The sequence below is a fragment of the Dipodomys ordii genome, unplaced genomic scaffold (assembly GCF_000151885.1).
Source record: "Dipodomys ordii isolate 6190 unplaced genomic scaffold, Dord_2.0 Scaffold25, whole genome shotgun sequence".
Lineage (NCBI taxonomy): Eukaryota > Metazoa > Chordata > Mammalia > Rodentia > Heteromyidae > Dipodomys > Dipodomys ordii.
Window position 1 is genome coordinate 15,101,303 of NW_012267241.1, and position 24,546 is coordinate 15,125,848.

Below are 24,546 nucleotides of genomic sequence, written 5' to 3' on the forward strand. Positions count from 1 at the left end.
ATCTGACAAAAGTGTAAGGAGAGATCTACCCAATCAACTTTAGCCCATCATAAGGAAACAGGGCTTCTTCTCTTACCCCTCAAACACCTATGGATGTTTTGTGCTCTCACCTGTGTGCCTCTGAGAAGTCACTACTACAGAAATACTGCATTTCTGCTGGGCGCTGGTGGCTCACGCCTGTAATCCTAGCTACTCAGGAGGCTGAGATCTGAGGATCATGGTTCAAAGCCAGCCTAGCAAGGAAAGTCTGTGAGACTCTTACCTCCAATAAACCACTCAGAAAACTGGAAGTAGCACTGTGGCTCAAGTGGTAGAGCACTAGCCTTGAGCTGAAGAGCTGAGGGACAGAGCCCAGGCCCAGAGTTCAACCCCCATTACCAAAAAAAAAGAAAAAAAGAAATATTTCCAATCATTATCTACAGAAATGCAAGCTAAAGAGCTGGCTGCAATGTTTTATTATTTATATTTATGCTTTAAAATTTTATATTAAAAATTAAATACACTGTTCTTTTGTTTTGTAGATATACAAAATTATCTGATCCTGCCAATTGGCTTAAAATTGATCCTGTGAATGGGCAAATCACTACAATTGCTATTTTGGACAGAGAATCACCAAATGTGAAAAACAATATATATAATGCTACTTTTCTTGCTTCTGACAATGGTATGTAATTAAATATATATTACTCATGATAGGGGCCTACATACTGGTGAACAAGAATAGAACCTTTCTCATACATGCATAGGAAATGAGGTTTTCCACAATATGGAATTATCTAGAAAAGTGATCTTTCTTATTCTAAGATTCGCCATTGATCTTTTCTTTTTATTTTGTGTTTTAAGCCTTAATTTTTGTTTTCTATTTCCTATTTCCCTTTTCTTTCTACTAACCTAGTGACCTATAAGAAATGTTCTTCTTCTTCATGTACCTTCTGGAACAATCTGACATTGTGGTTCTCAACTTTATTTTCCTGTCCTCCCACACATTGGTGCCCTATTTACTACAGAGCTCAATATACCAGGACTGTGTGTTTTGTACCTCTTAGTTCATTTTGTACCTCTTAGATCATTTGCTGCCACCAGGATATATGTCTGTAGCAATTGTCTTCTTCTTAGTTCTCTGTCACTGTCTGTCATGAGCTAGAAAAATCTGTAGTTTTTATATCTTGCATTTTTTATTTTATTTTATTGTCTAGGTGATGAACATAGGTGTTATAGTTACATAAATAAGGTTAAAGGTACATTTATTATCAAATTTGTTACCCCTTCTCTCATTTTTCTCCTGCTTTCCTTCTCTCCCCAGTCTCCCTCAAGTTGTACAGATCATTTCCAACAAAATGTCTTCTATATATTGCTGGTGCATTGGTTCCCCCTTTGTCCTTTGTCTCTCCATTTTGTTGTTCCCCTTCCCTTCCCTAATTCAGATGAACCTATATACAATACCAGGGTACCAAAATCAAATACAGTGACAACAGGGGATATATCACAGGGGGAAGAACATAGAAGAAACAAGAAATCACATAGTACATTAAAAACAGCAACAGCAAAGAAAAACCTTTTTGCGTCCATGTCTTAGAGCTCATTTCACTTAGCATTATCTTATCATATGGTCATATGTACATAGCTATTGAGCTTTTCTGCTTATCCGTTAAGATTCTCCTATATGTATACTAATTATTGCAAATAAGGGAAATCATGGAACTTATGTTTCTTTGGGTCTGACTTACTTCACTTAATATGATTTTTACCAAGTCTTTCAATTTCCTTACAAATGGGCGGTGCCATTCTTTCTGATGGAAGCATAGAATTCATATATATATATATATATATATATATATATATATATCACATATTCTTGATTTTTTTTCTTACTGGGTCTCTACTTGGTTGAAGTTGGTTGCGATAAATAGATGAGGATTTGAAAAAAGATATCCTAATTAAAAAACCTTACGTAAACTGGATAGTGGACTTCCTTTGCTTTGTCAGCTCTCAGTATGTCATGTGTTCAAGAATTCTAACTGTGGAATTCTACTTGACTTGGACTGCACTTTCTAATTGTAGAATTGATTATAAAGTTTTTGCTTTTTTTTTGCTTTTGTTAAATGGACATAGTGGTATCTAGCTAACAGCATTTTTTTATTACTTAAATATAGTAGCCTCTATATATAATTCTTTTTAAACAGGGTCTGGCATAAACAAATACCTCACATAAATATTTCTATTATACATGAATTCAAAACAGAATAAAATCCATATTTCAAAATATTTTTAAGGTTACGGTATGAAAGTGTGTTTAATAAAAATAGATTTCAAGTTAATGATCAAGATGTGTAATTTGAAAAACAGTGCATGAAACATTTTTTATAAAAAATAATTGGAAAAAAGATTATTATTGGAAGAAAATCTACTGATGAGAGTGCAAAGCAATATTCCTTCCTCTTTGTAAAATGAGACCTATGTTCAGTTGTGTGGAGCCGTTGCTATTGTGCCTCAAAACATCACATTAGTGTCCCTTTGTTAATTTTTTCTTGCTGTATGTAAACAGTTGCTTACCTCTACAGTAGAACTTACAGTAAAGAATCTTGAACCATTATGCTTAGATACAAAGAGTCATAAAATGATATGTATGTTTGTCCATTGTGAGTTACAACCAGATTTTTTATTCACTAAGGTAGATCATTTTCTAATCAAAAGGGTATTGGATATGAGAAACAGGTGAGCTGTTAAATCTCTGGAGCTGGAATGCTTTGCAAATACACTTCACTTAAATTGAAAAACTGGATTTGCAGCCTTGGTTCTGCTCCTTATGATTGGGCAAACACTTAGACTCTCTATGCCTGTGTTCCATTATCACTAAATGGTTTTATAGTTGCGTATTCTATAAAGCTTTTGCAAGAGTTAATCTAGTGATCATAAATGAAAATATTGCTCAAACTATCAAATATCATAGTAGTCTCTTTAGTAGTGGAATATTGTAATAAACACCCTATACTTTTAATTCTCCTGCTCACAGAAATATAAATTCCTTCTCACAGAAGAGGTGGCAAAAATTCGTACTTGTGCATGTCTTATTATAGTGTGTGAACTTACCTAGTTGCATTACTTTGGGCAGGTTGCTTAAATCTCTGAGCATTGGTATGCACTGTTATTTATAAAATATTTGTAAATATATATTTTATTTCACAAGTTCAAGATGAAATAATATAGAGAGCAGCCTAAGCCTTTCCTAAGCAGGTAGTAGACTGGTCAATAAATACTGTCTCTCTCTTCCACTGCGTTTCTTCCAAAAATGAGGCCCTGACTTACTTAACTTGTCAATGGCTGTTACCAATCATAGCTGTTCTGTTTTCCTGTACACAATGTGTTGATTTTCCATCAAGAAGACAAGGTCCCTAAAATCTTGCTTCTTTGGCCTTTCCACCATGCTTAGAGGACTGTGGGATGTGAGGACACTGATGGGTAGTCAGGGCAGGAAAGATGTGAGAATCCATGACAAGGTCATGCATTGTCATCATGCTCAGCTTCCACAGAACAGCACTGGAAACTCAGGATTATCCTTAGGAGGGAAGCAGCAAGTGGCTTTGGTCCAGTCTGTGTTGATTCTGTGACAACCAGATTTTGTCTGGGTAACATAGTGATAGGGAGAAAAAAGGCAGAAGGTTTGAGAATTTCACCATAATTGACGTTCATCAGAGAGAACTGTTCAGCATCAGTTGTGATTTACTCTCTTTTTAGGAATCCCCCCTATGAGTGGAACTGGAACGCTGCAAATCTATTTACTTGATATTAATGACAATGCCCCTCAAGTGTTACCTCAAGAGGCAGAGACTTGTGAAACTCCAGACCCCAATTCAATTAACATCACAGCACTTGATTATGACATCGATCCAAATGCTGGACCATTTGCCTTTGATCTTCCTTTATCTCCAGTGACTATTAAGAGAAATTGGACCATCACTCGGCTTAATGGTAAGAACAGGTTAATTGTTTGAAATACACACACACACACACACACACGCACACGCACACACACACACACACAGTTGAGAGGTTTTGAAGCCTAATATGAAAAGTTAATTTTATGCGTTTTTAATCTTCTCATTAGATGTAATTTTAAAGCTATGTAAAGTTTAAGTGAGATATTAAAAGACCCTAGAGCCAAAAAGTAAATACTTCCCAAGGCAACATAGTTGTGAATTGCTTTATGTATCCAATTAGGGAATAAATACATTCTGGAAAATGCTCTGTTTTTTTTGTCACATCAAGTATTGACTGTCACCCCTTTTGTTTTTCTTCTTTGGTGTAGGTGATTTTGCTCAGCTTAATTTAAAGATTAAATTTCTTGAAGCTGGTATCTATGAAGTTCCCATCATAATCACAGATTCGGGTAATCCCCCCAAGTCCAATATTTCCATCCTTCGTGTGAAGGTTTGCCAGTGTGATTCCAACGGGGACTGCACAGATGTGGATAGGATCGTGGGTGCAGGGCTTGGCACAGGCGCCATCATTGCCATTCTGCTGTGTATCATCATCCTGCTCAGTGAGTGCTTCAATTTATACCATTTGAGTAATTGAATTATGACCTTAGCTTTTCATTCCTTCTGCTTCTAAGATGTTTGGCATGATGACTTATAGCTATTGCCTTACAAAATAATTGAACAACCATCCTTGACCTCCCACCATTGTCTTGTCAGTCTTATACAGAAAAGCTGCGTCTACTTTAAAATAACACACACACATATACAACACCCCTGAGCATTATGTTAAGCACTTACACACTTACAGCATTCCTTCCCAGAATTCTCTCTCCATGTTCTTTGTGTGTTTTCTGATGCTGATGGCTTGGGGAGCTTTACAAAACTCTGTTCATAGAAAAATGTGAAGCAGCCCCAAGTCTGAGCACTTACCTTATTATTTGAGTATGAATTTATGGCACGTAGTTGATGATTTGCGAAAATAAGTATATTGCTTTCCTTTCCTTTCCTGCATATAAAGCACAGTCAGCAACCTGCTGCAGTCATGCGAGGATCAAGGTATTTGTTTCTGAAGGGCTGAACAAAATAGGGAGAAATTGTACTTCACACACAGCACATTTGATAATAGAGATGATTACACAGCTCAATAAATTGTCTGTCTTTAGAGTAAGTGTAGATTAAGGAATTGCTCTTTTTTAAGATACTTTGCAATCTTTGGTTCAGTGGAATGCAAGAAATTAACCACTGGAAAGTACTTTAGGAACCACTTCTGAGGATGCAGGTTAAAAGAATAAATTGCCTGGGCCCAGTGTTTTATTGTGGAATAGCAGCAGGACTTAGTTTATTGTGCGTTCATAGTATGCACCAATCACTTTCTTGAAAACGTTGACCATTTCTTTTATGTTTTCTCCATTTACAAGTGTTCTGGTAATTTAGAATTCTGTCCCTTTATCCTAAGTAATTACTATAGAAGTCTGAGCATTTTTTACTTCCTGTGTGGAGACTACTTTGGCTATAATTTGAAACCTGCATGCTATACTAATAATCTACTTGCTAGATTTAGCCCTGGAACAATGGCAAATGAGATCATGTATCTGGCTTTAAAAGGAGGATATTTACTTTTATGGCCAATAATAAAAATGTGCTCAAATAGGAGTCATTAAATCTTTTGTTTCAGGATATAAACTGATACCCTCAGATTTTAGACAGAATTTATTCCTAGTTATGCACTTAGGGAGAACATTACACTTGCAGCTGAAATGTGGTATATATGCCAACCTTATCAAGACAGACTTAGGTATGATGGATTGAGCATGAGGAAGTGACAATGGCATTTTGAAGGAAAATGAATTGGTACTGATTCCATCAACTAGGGAAAATTTATGGTTCCAAACCTGGAATATAAATGTAAAGGATGCAAAACTAACATTATTTTAGTGCTCAAGAGAATCCCCAGGCCTTCTTGAATGAAACGTTCAGCTTAATAAGGAAGGGGATGCAGAAGAGCATGGTAGGGGGAAAAACCAAAAAACAAAAAATAGTGACATCTGGGACTCAAAAAACTCAAGGTCCAAAAGCTGATCCAGTTCCCATTCTCTACTCTAGTCACCTATGCAAGTACTTGTCCCTGTGAAGATGTGCTACCCTCAGAGAATTTGGGACTGCAGTGAGGAATGATAAGTCTCAGTTATACTGTACCACATTTGTCTTTCATCTGAAGACATTGTCTACAGATGAAGCATTCTATTAAGAGCTTCTATTCTCTAGTAAGCCAGAAGGAAAAAGTGTTCCCAAGACAGAGCCCTAGTTTTCATACTCTATATCTAGAGTTCAACTTGCTTTGTCTTAGTTTTGTTGGTAGCAGTCCAGAAATAGAAACAGAAGGAGAAATGCATCACACACTCTCAACACTTCTAAGTGTAAGTCGTTATGTTGGACATTGTCCACAAGCTTTGAGTAAGATAATATTGTGTGTCTTTCCTGTATTCCTCCCTAGTCCTTGTTCTGATGTTTGTGGTATGGATGAAACGCCGAGATAAAGAGCGCCAGGCCAAGCAACTTTTAATTGATCCAGAAGATGATGTAAGAGATAACATCTTAAAATATGATGAAGAAGGTGGAGGAGAAGAAGACCAGGTGAGCAGTATTTTGAATCTTTAAAAGGAAATGCTGTATATTAAATGGGAAGGGGATTGTTAACACATGACGTATAAAAACTATCATGTTTATTTTCTATTACACTATCCATGGGTTGGTGGATTCATTTATTTCTATGCTCCATATTTCTTAAGTATTTAGCTTAATATCACATGCCATGGTATTTTATTTATAAGTCATTCATTAACATTGCTTCAAGGAGTCTAGAATTTAAACTCAATCCCAATTGTACTAAATATTAATTTCCAATTTATATTTGTACTAAGAAATTTTTTCACTATTTTTTCTTGCTGTATTTTCAAAATGTAACAAAATTCTTCATTGGAAACGAAATACTTATATAGATGGTAGAAAAATCACTAAAACTATTAATTCTGCAAACATTTACCAAGCAAATTCAATATTCCAGGCACGGTTTTAATCTCTGGTAATATAGAGAGGTGGACAGAGAAAACAGATACTTGCCTTTAAAGGTCTTCCATTGAGGAGAAATATTTGAAGTCATATAAAACATCTTTACATCTATAGTATTTATGTGGCTCATAATGTTGGTTCAATAGATGTATAAATTCCTTTCTGTCATGTACTGTGAGCTTCTGAAGTGTATGTATCATATATGGAATTATCCCTATTTCAAGGATAAGAATGTAATGTAAGGAAAACAAAGAACCTTGTCTGCACTGAAGATGTATCTCAGATACTATAATAGTAACATTTATAAGGTTTGTGCTGTATGCCAGGCATTGTGCTAAGTATATTAAGTCTATTTCTTGAATGTTTTAAATCTGTAATATTGCTGTCTCTCCACTTTGCATGGTAGAAAACTGAACATCCGTTGAATTCTATAAAATCACATACCAAGGAAGTAATAGTTGCTGATTTGAGTACACATCTGCCTGATTTTACAACTTACTCCTGTGATGTAGTTAGTCTTGAAATCACTGGAAAGCTATTACTAGTAACCATGACAAATCACTCTGGCAGGTATTTCTACATGCATTTGATAGCTGTGTATTTACTTAGCAAAAGAATGTCAGGCTGGTACTGTAAAAAGAATCTACATTTATTGGGTTTGCATAATTATTAATAAATGTAAATGGAATTTGTCAAATATATATGCTTATCACAACAGTCTTGGGACGGTTAATGTGTATAGATGCAATCTTTTGTAAACATTGTTTTCCTTCACTTCTTTACTCTTTTGATGAAAAACATCACTTTTTTATTTTGCAAAGCGTAGTCATATTCATTCTTTCATTTAATCTTAGTGGTAGCCTGTTAGAATTTTCCCTTTCACATTTGCATAAACTTGTATGTGATTTGCTCTCAGCATTTGTAACTGAGAGCTGGGACTCAAACCCACACCACAGAATCTCTTTTCTGGTGCTGTGCTTGCTTTATAAAACTACCACTCTCATTTAGAAGAGATATGTATTTGTTATGTTGAAAACTTACTCAAATGTGTAAAGCTGTTTTGAATACTGACTGATTAAACTGGCTCTATAAATATACCCCAGGGTTTCTTGCTTATAAATGTCTTTGAATTTTAAAATTCATATTTAGCTTAATTCTTCATTAATATATCCTTTTACTTTCTTAGACTGTATTCAGATTAACAAAGGCATATTGATTACACTCTCATAAACCTTCTACTTTACATTATGCTTTCAGTCATTGCTTATCAAACGTAAGGCCAACTCAGTGAAGCCTCAGTAAAAACAATTACCATAAAGTCATGAGCAATAAATAGATACTGTTCAAAGTGCAAGTTTTAGAGGCAATAATCTAGAGAGTTCTCAGCTTTGAGTGAGAATCAGGTAACTTAATGTCACCAGTCTGAATCTTTTCCCCCCTTTCATCCCAGTCCCTTCAAGAAATCATTGAAGTTCCTTTTGTAGTTATTTTAGGAACGACTTTTTTTATTTTATTGACTTCATCCACTTCAATTGATGCTGTGCACCAATGATAAAACTTGCATATTGAAGGAAATGCAAAATAGTGCAGCAAAACAACTCCAGCTTCTGGAAGTCAAGATCCAATTCCTGATGCAGGTCCAGTTTACTGCCCAAATCATCTTGTCCCCCTGGAGAAGTGCCCACTCTTTAGGAATATAAGGATGCCTGGGCAGTCCTAAACAAATTGTAATGTACTTGTGTTTTTTATCTTCGAGATTTATGAAAGTTGTTTATGATTTTCATCAACATTCTTTGACCTCTTCTTGACTTCTGGAGTTCTCAAGGTCCCACATACATTTATGGCCATGTTTTAAATTCTTGCCTACTTTTCCGGTAGCCTCAGAATTTTTCTGGGACTTTCTCTGTGCTGTCTGTACTTGATGACAAACTCTGAGGATTTTTTTAGAGCTTTTCTTCTATACTGATTCCCTTATGTAGTACTAGTCTTCCTGTTATATCTTTATAGCTTCTTCATTCCTTCATGAAATTTTTGGTCTGCATCAAGATTCTCATCTCTGATTCTCCATTGTGATTTCTTGGTGCAGTTCTTGTTGCAGACAATTAGAATAAAATTAAATAATGCATTCATTCATTTTTCTAATTATCATCTCATCATAACAGGAAAAAAAGTATGCGATATAAGAATACTTCACCAGGGATACTAGATACTGTACTTCTGTCATCCTTATCCTATAGCTGCTTGCTAACTGACATCTGTCACTGGATTAACAACTCCACACACGCTTGGACATTTATCAAATCCAGACTTCTTCTTTAGCATTCCTTTACACAAAGTAGAGGCCCAATGGAAGGAATTAGTGGTGTGTGAACTCCTTCAGGAGGCAACCATCAAGTCTGTCTACACATGGTCACCAATGGTTTCCTTGGTGTTTTGGTGATTTATCCTTCTGTCTCTTGGTGGCAGATTTCTTTTATCTTTCTCTTGTTCTTTCTCCATAGATAAAACTACTACATGTCTTCTCTCTCATAGTAGGGTACTTCGTTCCTTTGTATTCATTCAGTTAAGTTCATTTTGTTCACAGCTATCTTAGGGTTTCAAAAACTCTGATCTGACTTGTTATTGGCACTATACTGTGATTATGACTCACATGACTTCCTTTAAATGCAGCCAGCAGCAGAAAGCTTCCGGCATAGTTAAGAATATAACCAATACCCCTGGCAATATTTCCAGTAGCCTGAGAGCTTCCTTTTCACCTCGACCTGATCATATTCTTGCTGTTAGATGTGTCCAGTATTTTTTTCAAATTTCTGTTCCATGATTTTTTTTATTTATGAATTCTGTACATTAGAGACTTTGTGTGTGACTTCTCTTATTTAAAATTATGCCTCTAAGAGTTATCCATACTGTGTACAAAAAGTAGTTTACTTTTGCCTTTGATAAATAATGTTCTATTGTAAGAATTCTCCACATTTTATTTACTCTTTGTCCTACTCTTGGACATTGATGCTTTCTCCAGTTGGATCCTGAATGTCATATGTCATGTTGCACGTTGGGTACATTTTTATGGGTGTGTGCCTATGTGCAGCTTGAGTACAGTCCTGACAACTTCCCATCTCTCCTCCCCACAACCTATCCAAGTTCTGATTGCACCACATTTTCATTAGCACTTGGATTTCTTTTGGCCTAACCTTCAGTCATTTAGATAGTATGAGTTCCATTTATTATCATTTAATTGGGAAATTCTTGCTGGCTTACTGAACATTTTAGTATCTTATTTTTATCAGTTGTCTTATTCTTTCTTAACGATTTATGTATAATCGAATTGAAGTTTTTGTCAGGTAAATGTATTTTATAAATATACTTTCTTTATAGCTTATTTTGTCATTGTCTTTATAGCGTAGCATGCCATAAAGACATACTTCAAATTTTCATAAACACTAGTTTCTCCATTTTTCTCATGATTAGTGAATCATAGCCTATTTAATAAAATTTAATCTGTCCCAATGTAATGATCCCTCTCTCCCCTCTCATATCTTTATGTTGTCCTTTTGAAGCTCTGTCATGTTATTGCAATTATGGCAGATCATAATTGTAAATCAGAAGTGTGATCTATCTGTAATCTTCTATTTTGTGTAAGCCTGGGCCTTTTAATTTTTCTTCCATTATAGATATCCAGCTTCATTTACTTAAAAAATAATCATAGTTCACTGTCATGAAAGTGATTACTAGAAATGTGTGTGTGTGTGTTTGTGTGCATATATATACGTGCACACATGTGCAAGGCTTGGCTTCATGACTAGTCTTCCCTACCTTTCTGTTTATCTGTTTTTGTCCAGTACCATTTTGTGTTCATTATTGTTGCTTTCTAATATACTGATATCTGGTAAAATAAATTCTCAAACTCCATTTTAAAAAATTTAAATTTAAATACATTTAAACAAAATTAAATGTATTCTTAGGAAAATAGAAATTTTACTTTTTCAGTATGTTTAATCTAAAAACCTAATTTTCTGAATAGCCTTGTGTCAAATATCAAAAATCATGGTCAGTTCCTCAGAAGCCCAGCTTTCTTGAAATGGACAGTTTTCCATAATTCATAACAATGGCCTTAGAAATGGGGCTGATGCTAAGCTCTAGACAAGTTTTAGTTTTGTTACACATGGCCAGTGTTTTATGGAGCAAATGTGTTGCCTCAAAGCATGGGAAAGGACTGTGCCAAGGTGTAAAGGGCTTGTGATTATCAAGATCATTTACTTGATGTCTCCTGTAGACAGTCTTCTAGAGGATCATTTTTGGCTTTGCAAAATTCTGGTAAGAGTTTAACACATTTCATCTGTTTAGCTTTGGAGGAGCAAGAAGCATCTGAATTCAAGTTAGGTAATAGGTAGCCACCAGGGGATGACAGTGGCTACTACAGTGGCTAGTACACTGCAGGCTTGTAGCAACAGCTTCAATATTAACCTGAAACCGATTGTTGTTTTTTCTGCCAAGACAAAGAGCCCTTCTTCTTGGCAGCTCACTGGTTAGAAAGAACCAAAACCAAAAGAGACTTTCACAAAGATAGTCCTTATCTTTCTTGCCTTTGATTAAGATCTTCACCCAAGTTCTGTGTCAAGGTCCCTAATTTCTTAACAATAACAGCAATATAGTGAGCTAAGGAAAAATGAGGGGGAAAAGAGTACTTTCTTTTTTCTTGTCTGTGACATAGTAGACATTTATCAGAGCATATGGATTTCTGCCCAGATGTCTGTCGTCAGGAGACCAAGCTAAGCCTACATCTGAAACTGGCCTTCTGTGTGTTCTGATGGGAGCATTATCTCTGCCCTGTGCTGTTAGCTCTTGGACAGACACTTTTAGTACAATGTCAAGTCCCTTTTCATAAGCTGAGGTTCCTTTATCTGCTTCACTGCTATCACCAACAGAGCTTTACTGGATATCAAGCATGTTTAATTACCTTCATTAGTAAATGTCCTTAGTGCCCTTTTGGATAGTGGGGCTGGTTGTAGACAAGATATCACTTTCTGTGATCGCTGCATCTAGTTCCTTAAACATCAGCAAGAAATAGCCCACAGCTCACTTGCTATAGTCCTGTCTCTCTTTAACCCTGGGAAAGAAAAGACAAACAGCTACCTTGCTATTTAGACTTTACTACCATGTTTCTTACATTACACAAACTTTTGTTGTGTGTTATTGTGTACTGTGTTTACAACACTCACTGGTGCTGACTTTATACTTCCCTTACCTAAATCATTTGACATTAAGCAGCTTCATTTTCTATCCTGTTAGCAAAACCTTTTGTTTGTGTATCTTATGGGTTAAGCACTGGAGTATTTGCTTTATACTCATGATTTCTTTTATTTATTGGTCGTGGGGCTTGAACTCTGGGCCTGAGCGCTGTCCCTGTGCTCTTCAGCTCAAGGCAAGCACTCTACCGCTTGAGCCACAGTGCCACTTCCAGTTTTCGAGTGGTTTATTGGAGATAAGAGTCTCACAGACTTTCCTGCCCAGGCTGGCTTTGAACCATGATCCTTAGATCTCAGCCTCTTGAGTAGCTAGGATTACAGGCATGAGCCACCGGTACCCGGCTATACTTATGATTTCATTGGACAGTCAAAACAGTACTGCAATGTAGGCAGGACCCAATATACTCAAGCCAGGCACAGATGGCTCAGCTCTTTTCAGAATGATTATTGTGGTTTTCACATGCCAAGACTGAGGTCACTGTGTGAGTCCCCAGATTTAATTTCTTTAAGTTTAGAGACATATTTGGGGCTAGTTTTTGTTTGTTTGTTTTTGCATCAGGGATGGTTCTGAGTGCTCAGGGAAGGCAACTGATACCAATGCTGATAGTTTGGGAGACCCATCAGAAAGATGATTTCTACGCCCTGCAAAAGTCAAAATTCACCCACTGGGGTGTGTTCATACACAATTCACAGCTGTTACTTTAGTCTAAAAATTCAAATATTGAAAAAATCACACTGTTACTGTTTCCCACTCAAATGGTCCCAAATGGAAAGGAGATTGAAAAATATTCCAACATGGCACAATTATGGGAAACTAAACAAAAGCTTTCTTTAAAAAACAAAAACAGTTAAGCAAGCTGAACTCCAAGATAGGGACACAAGAGGTTTTATCTTTGTTGCTGCTATTTTTAACTTACTTATAAGGTACTATGTGATATTATTGTTTCTTTTGTATGTTCTTCCCCCATGGTATAACCATGACCTTCTCTGCTTGTCCTAGACATGTACAAGTCACTGCAAACAAGGAAAACCATGGGACCTGTGTTCCTTTGGGCCTGGCTTACTTCACTTAATATGATTTTTTTCCCAAGTCTTTCCATTCCTAACAAATGGAGCAATGTCATTCTTTCTGATGGAGGCATAGTATTCATATATATATATATATATATATATATATATATCACATTTTCTTGATCAATTCATCTACTGAGGGGCATCTGGGTTGGTTCCATATCTTAGCTATGGTAAATAATGCTGTGATAAACATGGTTGTGCTGGTAGCTTTGGTATGACCTTGTTTGTGATTGTTTGAGTAAATGCCCAAAAGTGGGATTGCTGTGTCATAAGGGAGCACTATGTAGAGTCTTTTGAGGAACCTCCATACTGCTTTCCAGAGTGGTTGAACAAGTTTACACTCCCACCAACAATGCAGTAGGGTTTCCTTTTGGCCACATCCTCTCCAGCATCTGTTGTTACTAGATTTCTTGATTATAACCATTCTAGCTGGGGTGAGGTGGAATCTCAACATTGTCTTGATTTCCATTTATTTTATGGCTAGAGAGGCCAAGCATTTCTTCATGTCTATTGACCATTCTTATTTCCTCTTCAGAGAAGTCTCTCTTTAAGTCTTTAGCCCACTTGTTAATAAGGAAGTTGTTTCTTTGAGAATTTGTTGTTGGGAGATTTAGTTTTTTGAGTTCTAAGTATATTTTAGATATGAGACCCTTGTCCGTTGTATGGCTAGTGAAGATCTTCTCCCAGTCTGTGGGCTTTCTGTTGATCTTGCTAGCTATGTCCTTTGCCTTGCAGAAGCTCTGCAGCCTCATGCAGTTCCATTTGTCCAACCTTTCTTTGATTTGTTATGCTTCTGGGTCTCTATTGAGAAAATTTCAGCCTGTGCCAAGGAGCCTGAAAAAGAAAATTAAAGCAGAATTAAACAAGTGGAAAAAACGTCCCATGCTCTTGGATTGGGAGGATTAACATCGTGAAAATGGCAATACTGCCAAAGGCTATCTACAAATTCAATGCGATACCTATCAACATTCCAACCTCATTTTTCAATGAAAAGAAGAAGCAATCCAAAAAGTCATATGGAACAATAAAAGACCCCGAATTGCAAAAACAATCCTTAGTAGAAAGAACAGCGCTGGAGGAATATCCATTCCAAATTTCAAACTCTACTACAAAGCCATTATAATCAAAACATCTTGGTACTGGCACACGAACAGACCTGAGGACCAATGCAATAGGACTGAAGACCCAGAATGAACCCATAGACCTATAGCCATCTAACCTTTGACAAGGGAACTAAATAGAATGGAAGAAAGACAGCCTTTTCAGTAAATGGTGCTGGCAAAATTGATTAAACACTTGTAGAAAATTAAAACTAGATCCATATACATCTCAAAGACCTCAAAATAAAAGCAGACTCCATGAAAACTTCACAGGAAGGAATAGGAGAAACTCCCGGGCTCTGCATCTTGTATATACATTTTTTATAATTTAAGGAGGTGAAGGGAAATACCAAAATGCTGAAATAATGATACAGGATGAGATGTACCAGACACTACAACTTTGTGGGAGGGGAGAGAAGGAAGGAGTTGGGGAAGTGGGGAGGACAAGGATGGTAGGGGAAAAAGAAAGGAGGGGGTAGCAATGCTCGACAGGACATGTACTCATTACCGTACTCATGTAACTGTAACCCCTCTGTACTGTGTCTTTACAATAAAAAATATATTAAAAAACAAAACAGAAATGTATATTGATATTCCAGTAATTTTTCCAGCTTTATTATTTGTTATCAGCCTGTACTTTATAGATAATTTGCAGACTTTGATTAAATTACATCATCATTGTTTTGCTTTAGATGAAGAAAACCAGTTTTTTATTTCAGAGCACATTATTCTGGAATCACAGGATTGGTTCCCCTACTACTGCCTGAAGAGAAAATAGGGGGCAGAGGCTAGTGGCTCATTCTTGTAATCCTAGCTAATCAAGAAGCTGAGACTTGCAACTGAAGTTTGAAGTCAGTCCTGTCAGAAAAGGGTGAGGGAGTACATAATTGAAACTGATACATTTAGCCCAATGTATTAATTAAAATAAGTTAGCAGCTAATTTATTGTGCCTAACTGGTAACAAGGTGGTAACCTTCCATGACAAGAGCCCAGCTGAAACACATCTTTGCATACTTTCTAGAAAGAGTAATTAATTTGTGTCAGTGCTCGGATGGAGTGGAGAAAGAAGATTTGATCTATTCTAGACAGTCACTTGGGGACCGAGCATGCCCATGGCTACATTGTGTTGCCTATAGGCTTCAGGACATTCTAGCCACACATACTTTTCGTCATTGGATGACACCAGCATGTAGAGAATGATTTATGGGAAATGTTTGCCAGCCACATCTGGAATTAGCACAGAAGATTGTCACTTCTAAATCCCTGGGGGAAAATATTGTCTCTGTGCACCTAAACTTTGCCAGGGAGGGGTGTAGTTGTGGAGGTGGGAGGGAAGGGATGGTAGGGGAAAAACAAAGGAGGAGGCAACAATGCTCGACAGGAAATGTACTCATTACCTGGCCCATGTAACTGTAACACCTCTGTACAATATTTTTACAATAAAGATGTACAAAGAAAGAATATAACCCCAAAAAAGAATAAATGTGGATGTGGTTATCAATCCCCAATAGGTCTCTCCCCTATCCACTTTGGATAGCTGAGTTTCAAGAATCTTTTGGGAGTTTGTATAAAATTAGTTTTTACCCCATTCCCTTCATCTATCTGGTCAGTCTAGACATGCAAGAGAGAAATGTGTCCATGAACAAAGAGAAGATACAAGTACAGGAGTTTTTGGAAATGAGATAAGGCTGAAACATGAGTATGTAATACCTATCACAAAGCAGGACAGGCATCTGATGAAAATACTTAGTAATCTTTGTCACGCTAGTGTCTTTTTGAGCAGGTCCAAGCGGTTGCACATGTCAGGAATTATATCTGTGTGTCTGTCTGCTTATCTGTCTGTCTCTCTATCCTACAAAGTAGACAGTGCTTCCAGTCTTATATAGAGGTAGACAGATAAATAGATAAAGAGAGATCTCTAAATGAAGGGATGCATGACATGAGCTCTTTTAGAAGTCCAAGCTTCTAGAGCCTCAAAGATCCAGATGTAATCAAGTGTGTCAGTTGACATTCTTTTTTAAATAAAATTGATTTCTTCTGTGCTTTATGCAAATGACTCTCAGTATTTATATAGATGAGGCCTTCTAGAGCCCCCATGACAGAGAGCACATTCATCAGAGTTCAGGGCCGTGAGAAGAGGGGAAGCCCCACATGATCAGGGACTGGGTTTTAGGAATGGACACTTTGGGGTAGGTGGTTTACTTCATCCTCTCATTTTCACCCTGCTGGACATTTTATACTGCAGTAACACTGAACTGTCAGTACTTAATGTAATTATGGTGTACATTCTTAGCTTAGTCCATGACTAAACCTGTCTAATTAACTTCAGCCACTGAGACTTGATCTCAAGATACTTTGTCTCTCTGGAGTCAGGCTAAATCAAACTATCTTTGCTTTGTGGCTTTGTGAACTGCATTCATACTTCTCTATTTTGAACTGCTGTGTCCAAACTTGTTCCTGAATCTCTAATAGTGCAGGGGCTTACAGTAATCCTTTTCTCATATCTTGGACAGTTGGTATCTGACATCACTCATCTGTAAGTTAATGAACTGTGTTTGGCCTTCTCCCTGAATTTCTAACCTGAATACATCTTTACCCATAGGGTCAATTGAATACCACTCATAACTTCACTTTCATTTATGAAAAGCTCTGATGTGTGTACCAAATGATGATAGCCCTTATAAATGCTAGCCTGCCTCACATACCTGTTCCGTGTCAGGCACTTGGCCACATTCTCAGTTTTGGTATGATTCTTGAGAGCCTGCCTAGCATCCATATGAATTAAACAGTGCTACCAGTACAGTTTCAAATCCAGAACTATGAGACTTGATAGCCCAAGCTCTTATTGCATTATTCTTGATGTCATATGGTAGGTAGTTTTTATTATTTAGTGTTACTAACGCATAGTTTTTATTATTTAGTGTCACTAACTTTTAGTGGGCAGATAGTACTGAGTAAGACCAGCAAGGCTAGGGCTTTGGCTTCAGCTTATTTGATAGATACTGGCAGCTTAACTTCAAAATGGGCAAAGGCTGAGACCCAATTAACTGGTTAAGCATGGATTGCCAAATTGAGCACATTAGTTGTTACATGAAAAAATAAAATAAGTATGGAAACCTGAGCTTCAGATCCCAAGTACATATTCCCAGGCTTCCAAATATCAGATCTGGCCCTTTGTCCCTATACCCCAAATAGGGTAGACAAAGGAGTTTTATCACATGGCTTGAGCAGCCATGGTAAGACAGGACTTCAGTTCATCTTCAGCTGTCTTTGGGATACAGACATGAGCTATAGGTTTAAATAGACAAATGATTAAAAGAAAGCTGTGGAAAGGATGCATACTTAACAGTCTCAGTCCACAAATGTGTTCTGGTAGACAGAAGTGAAGTCAGAGAGATGGTCCAAGGTATTCTGATTGTAAATTGTCTCAAGATTGGTCAGATGGGACCTTGTTAAATGAGCCATTGATTCCTACCAGGTGGTTCTGTCTCCTGTCTGCTCTTTAATAGCATCCAAGATGGCTGCAGAATAACTGCAGGAAAGAGTGGTTCAAAAGACACAGAAGAACACTGGAGACAGGGATGTCTAGATTTTACCCTGTGTTTAGTTAATTTGTGGGCCAAATAAGGCATTAATGCCTTTCAACAAAAGCAACTTTTAAGCACTTGTTATAATCTAAACAATGAAGCTATGAAAAAATAGGAAGTCTGAATACACAGCAGCAGGAACTAAAATCTGGAATGCCGGCAGGATGCCTGGACAGAAGAATAAGGAACAGGTACAAGAAAACCTCTTGAGGCCAAGCCAGGTGGCTCTCTTGAGTCAAGAGATTGCATGCTTGAGCTTGAGTTCTCTGTAGACATCCTGCCAATCTCCAGAACCAGCCCCTATGTGGGCAACCAACCCTGACCATCTGGCCAAAGTGGAAAATAAAGTGGAATCTCTTAACCATGACATATTTGATTTCTTGAATAATTATTTTGCAAAATTCTGCTTTATAAGCAAGCTAACAGATGGAAGGACTGGACATACCTTTGGAGACCACATTCTGCATTTTTATGGTTGGCTAAAGTTCACCCTGTAAACAGTGTTTCCAAGTCACTCATCCATATATATATATATATATATATATATATATATACATACATACATACATATATATACACATATATGTATATGTGTGTGTATATATATATACATATATATGTATATGTGTATATATATATATATATATATATATGTTTATATCCACCCAGAGGACGCAGTCCAGGTTAGTAAATTTAAGAATAGAGAAGTAGGATTTACTAGGGAATTTTTTTGTCAGTACATTACCCTTTCCTTATGACCAAGGGACACAATACTGCTAGGCTGCACATGGCACATACTTGGGATTTGTCAGTGCTCATCCTTATTTCTTTTTAAATATTTTTATTTATACATGCTTTGCATATGGTTCATTCTTTGCTACTCCTGTCACTTCATGTGAACGAACATATATTTTATGTAATTCATTTTAGTCTTTATTCTTTCTAGCTAATTATGAATTTGCTATATTATACTTCAGGAAACGGAAAGTGAAAAATTGTCAACATCAAAGTAATAACATGATAAGGATTTGAATGCCAAGCTTGTATTAACAGCTACGTTTAATGTGTGTTAATGCTACCGGTTAATGGCAGGCCAGTATTTGAATCAACTAACTGCCTGTTACTCTGCATAAATATTTGCTAGCAGTGCCATTAATTCTACCATTTATATGTTGTGCATACTACACCAACAATAGACTAGAACACTTACAACAGAGATTGTGTAACCCAACAAGCCTAAAATATCTTCTGACTAAAACAGAAAAGGATTGTTGAAACTTGATATAGACTTATTTGTAGACTCCTAGTTAACTTTTCTCTTTTTATATTATCTGTAGATAGTTATACAAAAGAGCTGGCATTTAGCAGAGCAGTTTATGAACACTATGTGTCTTGATCAATGTCACCCTTTCCACATTCTCACCTGTCCCTTCCCTACCCACCCCACCCCTTCCCACACTCTTCTTAATTTTGTAGGATGTACATTGGATTCTTGACAGCATTCACCCCTAATTAACTTTTTGAATAATGACTATTAAAGGGAGCCCAGGAAATGTATTAAAACTATTTGCTCAAAGGCACATACTGAAGTTATAACAGAGCCAGGATTTAACTCAACATATTCTGACCAGAGAATCTGCTTTTAGAAGTCAATGCCAGGGTCCCTTTACTGAATTGACTACATATATAAATTTATCTCAAAATAAAACAAAACAAAAAAAAGATCTTTAGGAAAATCTGAAATAGTATATCATAAACCGAAGAACTCTGTTTCTTCTCACTGTTTTCCCAACCAAATGTTGTTTCTTTATTAACTGTGCATGTGTTTCCCACAAGAACAAATAATAATGACTTCTTTATCCAAATGGTGACATTTGGGGAATTTGACAAGAGAAGTTAGAGGTTTAGGTAAAAATACAGCAGAGATGTTTTCATTGGCCATACTTTACCTTCCAGCCAGACAGTGCTTCTGAGGGCAAGGAGATGAATTCGTCTTTGTAGCCTCTAGGCTACAAAAAGAATTAGAGATTACAAACATTAGAAGAAAATGAAAGTATTTGGGCTTTCAGGCATGTCCCTATTGCAGATACTAGATGCGAAGCTCTATGAGGCCAGTAACAAAATCTGTAACCCAAGACAAGGTCTTTGAACCTCAATGCATATTTCCTTCACTTTTCCAAAAGAATGTGCCAAACATTTCATAATGAGAGATACATTGTGATAAAGTTTCAGTGTGCCAGATTCTGAAACAAAACTATCATGAGCCTTCAGCTCATCCATAAAACAGGTAGCATTTTAAAATTAGACTTTCCAAGTCACTATTCAGAGCTAGCCAAGGAAGCAGAAACAATGGAAATGCTCTCTTTCACTGGGTCCTCAGCCATCTCCCTAGTAGGGAGTGGAAGACTGGCAATGAGATTAAAATATGGATGAAGATAGAAACAACAGGCCCTTCGTCTCTATATTTTAAGTCCTTGAGTTATTTTATCCCAAGTAGGTTTATAATTAAATCTCAAAAAATGTTTAGCTTTTTTTTTTAATTTGGAGGAATTTCAGTAATCTGTAGAATCTACTTAGTTGTCACCATTTCACCTGTGCAAATTGTTACTATCCTCACCATATTTGCTGCGGAAGAATATGAGGTTGTAATGTAATATACAGCAAGTTTGCTAGGGTATTTGATTTAAGTGTCATTAATAATATGGTAATGTGTTGACACATTTTACTATTGTCTTCAATTACTTTTTTTTCTTTTGTACGTTTTTTTAATTGTAAAAATGCTGTACAGAGGGGTTACAGGTACATGAGCAAGGTAATGAGTACATTTCCTATGGAGCATTGTTACCTCCTCCTTTGTTTTCCCCCTACCATCCCTTCCTTCCCTCCTCCACAGCTATACTCCCCCTGCCCCTCAACACCAAAGTTGTGAAGTTTGTTTTCAACATAGTGTTTTGTATATCTCGTTGTTACAATAGGTCAACCTGTATCCTTATTTAAGCATTTCAAATTTCCCTTCCCCTCCCCAAATTAGAGAAGTGTATATACAAGATGCAGGGCACCAACATCAAAAACAGTGAAAATAGGGGTTATATCGTGGGGGACGAACATACAAAACAACAACAAAAAATCACATGGTACATTATAAATATGTTAGAAACAATAGCAAGAAAGAAAAAATTAACTTGTGTCCCTATCTTGTGGTTCATTTCTCTTAACTTCATCTTATATGGTCACATGTATATAGCTTTTGGCCTTTTCTGCTGTCCTATACATGTACTAGCTATTGCAGATAAGGGAAACCATGGGACCTACGTTTCTTTGGGCCTGGCTTACTTCACCTAATATAATTTTTTCCGAGTCTTTCCATTTCCTAACAAATGGGGCTATGTCATTCTTTCTGATAGAGGCATAGAAATCCAATATATATATATATATCTCACATTCTTTTGATCCATTCAGCTACTGAGAGGCATCTGAGTTGGTTCCTTATCTTAGCTATGGTGAATAATGCTGCAATAAACATAGTTGTGCTGGCAGCTTTAGTATGGCCTTGTTTGTGATCATTTGTGTAAATGCTCAAAAGTGGGATTGCTGGGTCATAGGGAGCTCTATGTGGACTTTTGAGTAACCTCCATACTGCTTTCCAGAGTGGTTGAACAAGTTTACTCTCCCACCAACAATGCAGTAGGGTTCCCTTCTGGCCACATCCTGTCCAGCATCTGTTGTTATTAGAGTTCTTGATTATAACATTTTAACTGGGGTGAGGTGGAATCTCAATGTTGTTTTGATTTGCATTTCTTTTATGGCTAGAGAGGTTGAGCATTTCTTCATGTGTCTATTAGCCATTCTTATTTCCTCTTCAGAGAAGTTTCTCTTTAAGTCTTTAGCCCACTTATTTATGGTGCAGTTGCACCAGAATCAACTCCAAATGGATCAAAGACCTCGGAGTCAAAGCAGAGACCCTGAAAACATTACAGGACAGAATAGGAGAAACCCTAGATCTCCTTGGCACAGGCCAAAATTTTCTTAATAGAAACTCAGAAACACAAAAAATCAAAGAAAGGTTGGACAAATGGGATTGCATGAAACTCCAGAGCTTCTGCATAGCAAAGGACATAGGTAGCAAGATCAATAGAAAACCCACAGATTGGGAGAAGATCTTCACTAGCCATACAATGGACAAAAGTCTCATAGCCAAAATATACTTGAACTCAAAAAATTAAATTTCCCAAGAACAAATCTTCAAAGAAACAACTGCCTGATAAATAAGTGGGCTAAGGAATTAAAGAGGAACTTCAATTACTTTAATCCCAGCAGCTACAGATGATTTGATAGTCATGTTCTACTCTTCCTTTCCCTTCAGTTTTCTTCATTTGTCTGAAGTTTCTTGCTCTATGCCACCTTTTTTTCTGCACAAAACAGATACTTTACTTTCCTTGAGAATTTTATCTATTTCTGTTCATATTAGTATTTTATATCTCAATCTTAAGACATTTAAAATGTCTACCTTAACTATATGGGTATTTTAAAGTTGCAACTTTTACAATGTTACCAGGCTTGACCTAGGAGAATAATACTCCTGTGAGTTACCACAGGCTCAATTAATGGAGGATGACAGAAAACCATGAAAACCTGTACCCTCTTTCCTTGGGACAGAATCTTTATGGATCTAAGTATAGACTTCTCTTTTCCTAAACAAAAGTGAATCTTGTTTTAACCAAGTGTACACAATGCTAAGAACTCTGTCTTTCCTATGGCACATGTCAGAGCACAATGTCTCAGTAGCATTTCCACTTAAATTCTACCTTACCCCCCATCCTACACACATTTAAATCCTATTGCTTTTCTTCCACAATCTATGTGGTGCATTTCGTAATGCAACAAATGTTTCAATACATTTATTTCACTTGCTCTGATGGTCTCTGATTTATCTTTTGGCTCTGCTTAACTGAGTCTGTGACCCTGTACAAATCATTAACCTCTCTGAAGAGCAGTAGTCAATAGAGTGGGAAGAATAACAATCATTGGAAGGGCTTTTGTTTAGATTACATGTGATGCCCTGTGAGAAAGTAAGTACTTAATGTGATTCCTCACAGATGATGGGGTAAAATTTCTTTTCCTTCTTTCACTCTCTCAGAGCTGAAAATGGCATTTAGCACCCAGTAAGCATTTCTTAAAGATTTGTGGAATGGTAGATAAATGTGTTCACCACTCCCTGAAACAGACTGCCAGACTATCTTATACCTGAAAAACAGTTTTCTGAAATATTAAGAGAAAAAATGAAAAACAGTTTTCTGAAATATTAAGATTACAGAATTCCAGTTTATTTGTATCCTGTATTCTATTTTACCATTTACTTTGATTTCATGTAATTTTGATTTGTTTAACAACCAAATGCCCCAAGGTAGATTTGTGTCATTATTTTCTGAATCAATTTCAAATTGTTACAAGTCAGTGGTATTTTAGCAAGAAAACCAGAACTAGAGCTTTAATTAGTATTAACCTCCTCCTAATTCTCCTAGAATTAATTCACCCTTAAAAAGTTGTAAATCACAGAAAAATATGTTAAGTTACTTATAATATTAGTATTCTAAAAACCTAATTCCATGCATATTTTAGTGATCATTGCCAATTAACACAGGTTCTAAATATTAGTTAAAATAGATTTTCCTGGGCTTTCCTTTGATACTTAAATTTCTTTGGGATGTGAACACTGTAAAGATTGACCAGTACATGAAAATTTCCAGATCTACTCTTTCTCTAGAATTTTAGGATCTAAATAAAGATTTCTTCCTGGATTGTTCATGGTCTTCAGAATGAGGCCATGAACCCAAAGACTTTGAAGACATTTTTGGTCTCTGTAATTCTCATTATAATTCTCACCCTATATGTTGTAATTTGTGTTTAAGTAAAGCATTATGGGATAGTAAAGATGTATAATTTACAAAATTCAGATTGAATGACCCTTTTCAAAAGATCTAAATTTGAGCCCGCAACTCAGAACTTTTGCCTTACAACACAGATGGACATCAGCAGAAAAGCCCATCCCTGTGGGTCAGTGATCTTCTTTGTCTTGGGCTCTGATGGCCATTAAATATTTCTGTCTTGCAATTGCAGCAGAGGAGGAAAAGCCATCATGGAGAAACTGTTGTGTGTTCTCACACAGTTTCTTGCTTCGTGTAATTAATGGCTTTCTGATTCATTTTTGATAGCATTATTTAACAGGAATTTAACGGGATCCCATCATGATATATGAAAACTAATTCTGACAGGACCAAGACTTTTTCTCTTCTTTTTAGTATGAATTACTACCATGGCGTGTGATGTCATTTAATTCACATTTCTTAATAAACAAATATTTTGATATAATTGTCATCACAGAGATTATATTCTTTTTTTTTTTTTTAATTTTATTTTATTTTATTTGTGAACAAACTGTACAGAGGAGTTACAATTGCATGGGCAGGATAATGCGTACATTTCTTACCAAGCA

General features: G+C 36.5%; 1 protein-coding gene across 1 annotated transcript in view; it reads left to right on the forward strand.

The window, feature by feature from the left end:
* Cdh2 (cadherin 2, type 1, N-cadherin (neuronal)) overlaps nucleotides 1–24,546 on the forward strand; it is a 203,946-nt gene that overhangs the window by 159,988 nt on the left and 19,412 nt on the right. Inside the window, exons 11-14 of the mRNA XM_013014810.1 lie at nucleotides 522–664; nucleotides 3,736–3,969; nucleotides 4,307–4,540; nucleotides 6,472–6,611. Of these exons, the coding sequence (XP_012870264.1) occupies nucleotides 522–664; nucleotides 3,736–3,969; nucleotides 4,307–4,540; nucleotides 6,472–6,611 (751 nt within the window). The remainder of the gene's footprint in view (nucleotides 1–521; nucleotides 665–3,735; nucleotides 3,970–4,306; nucleotides 4,541–6,471; nucleotides 6,612–24,546) is intronic.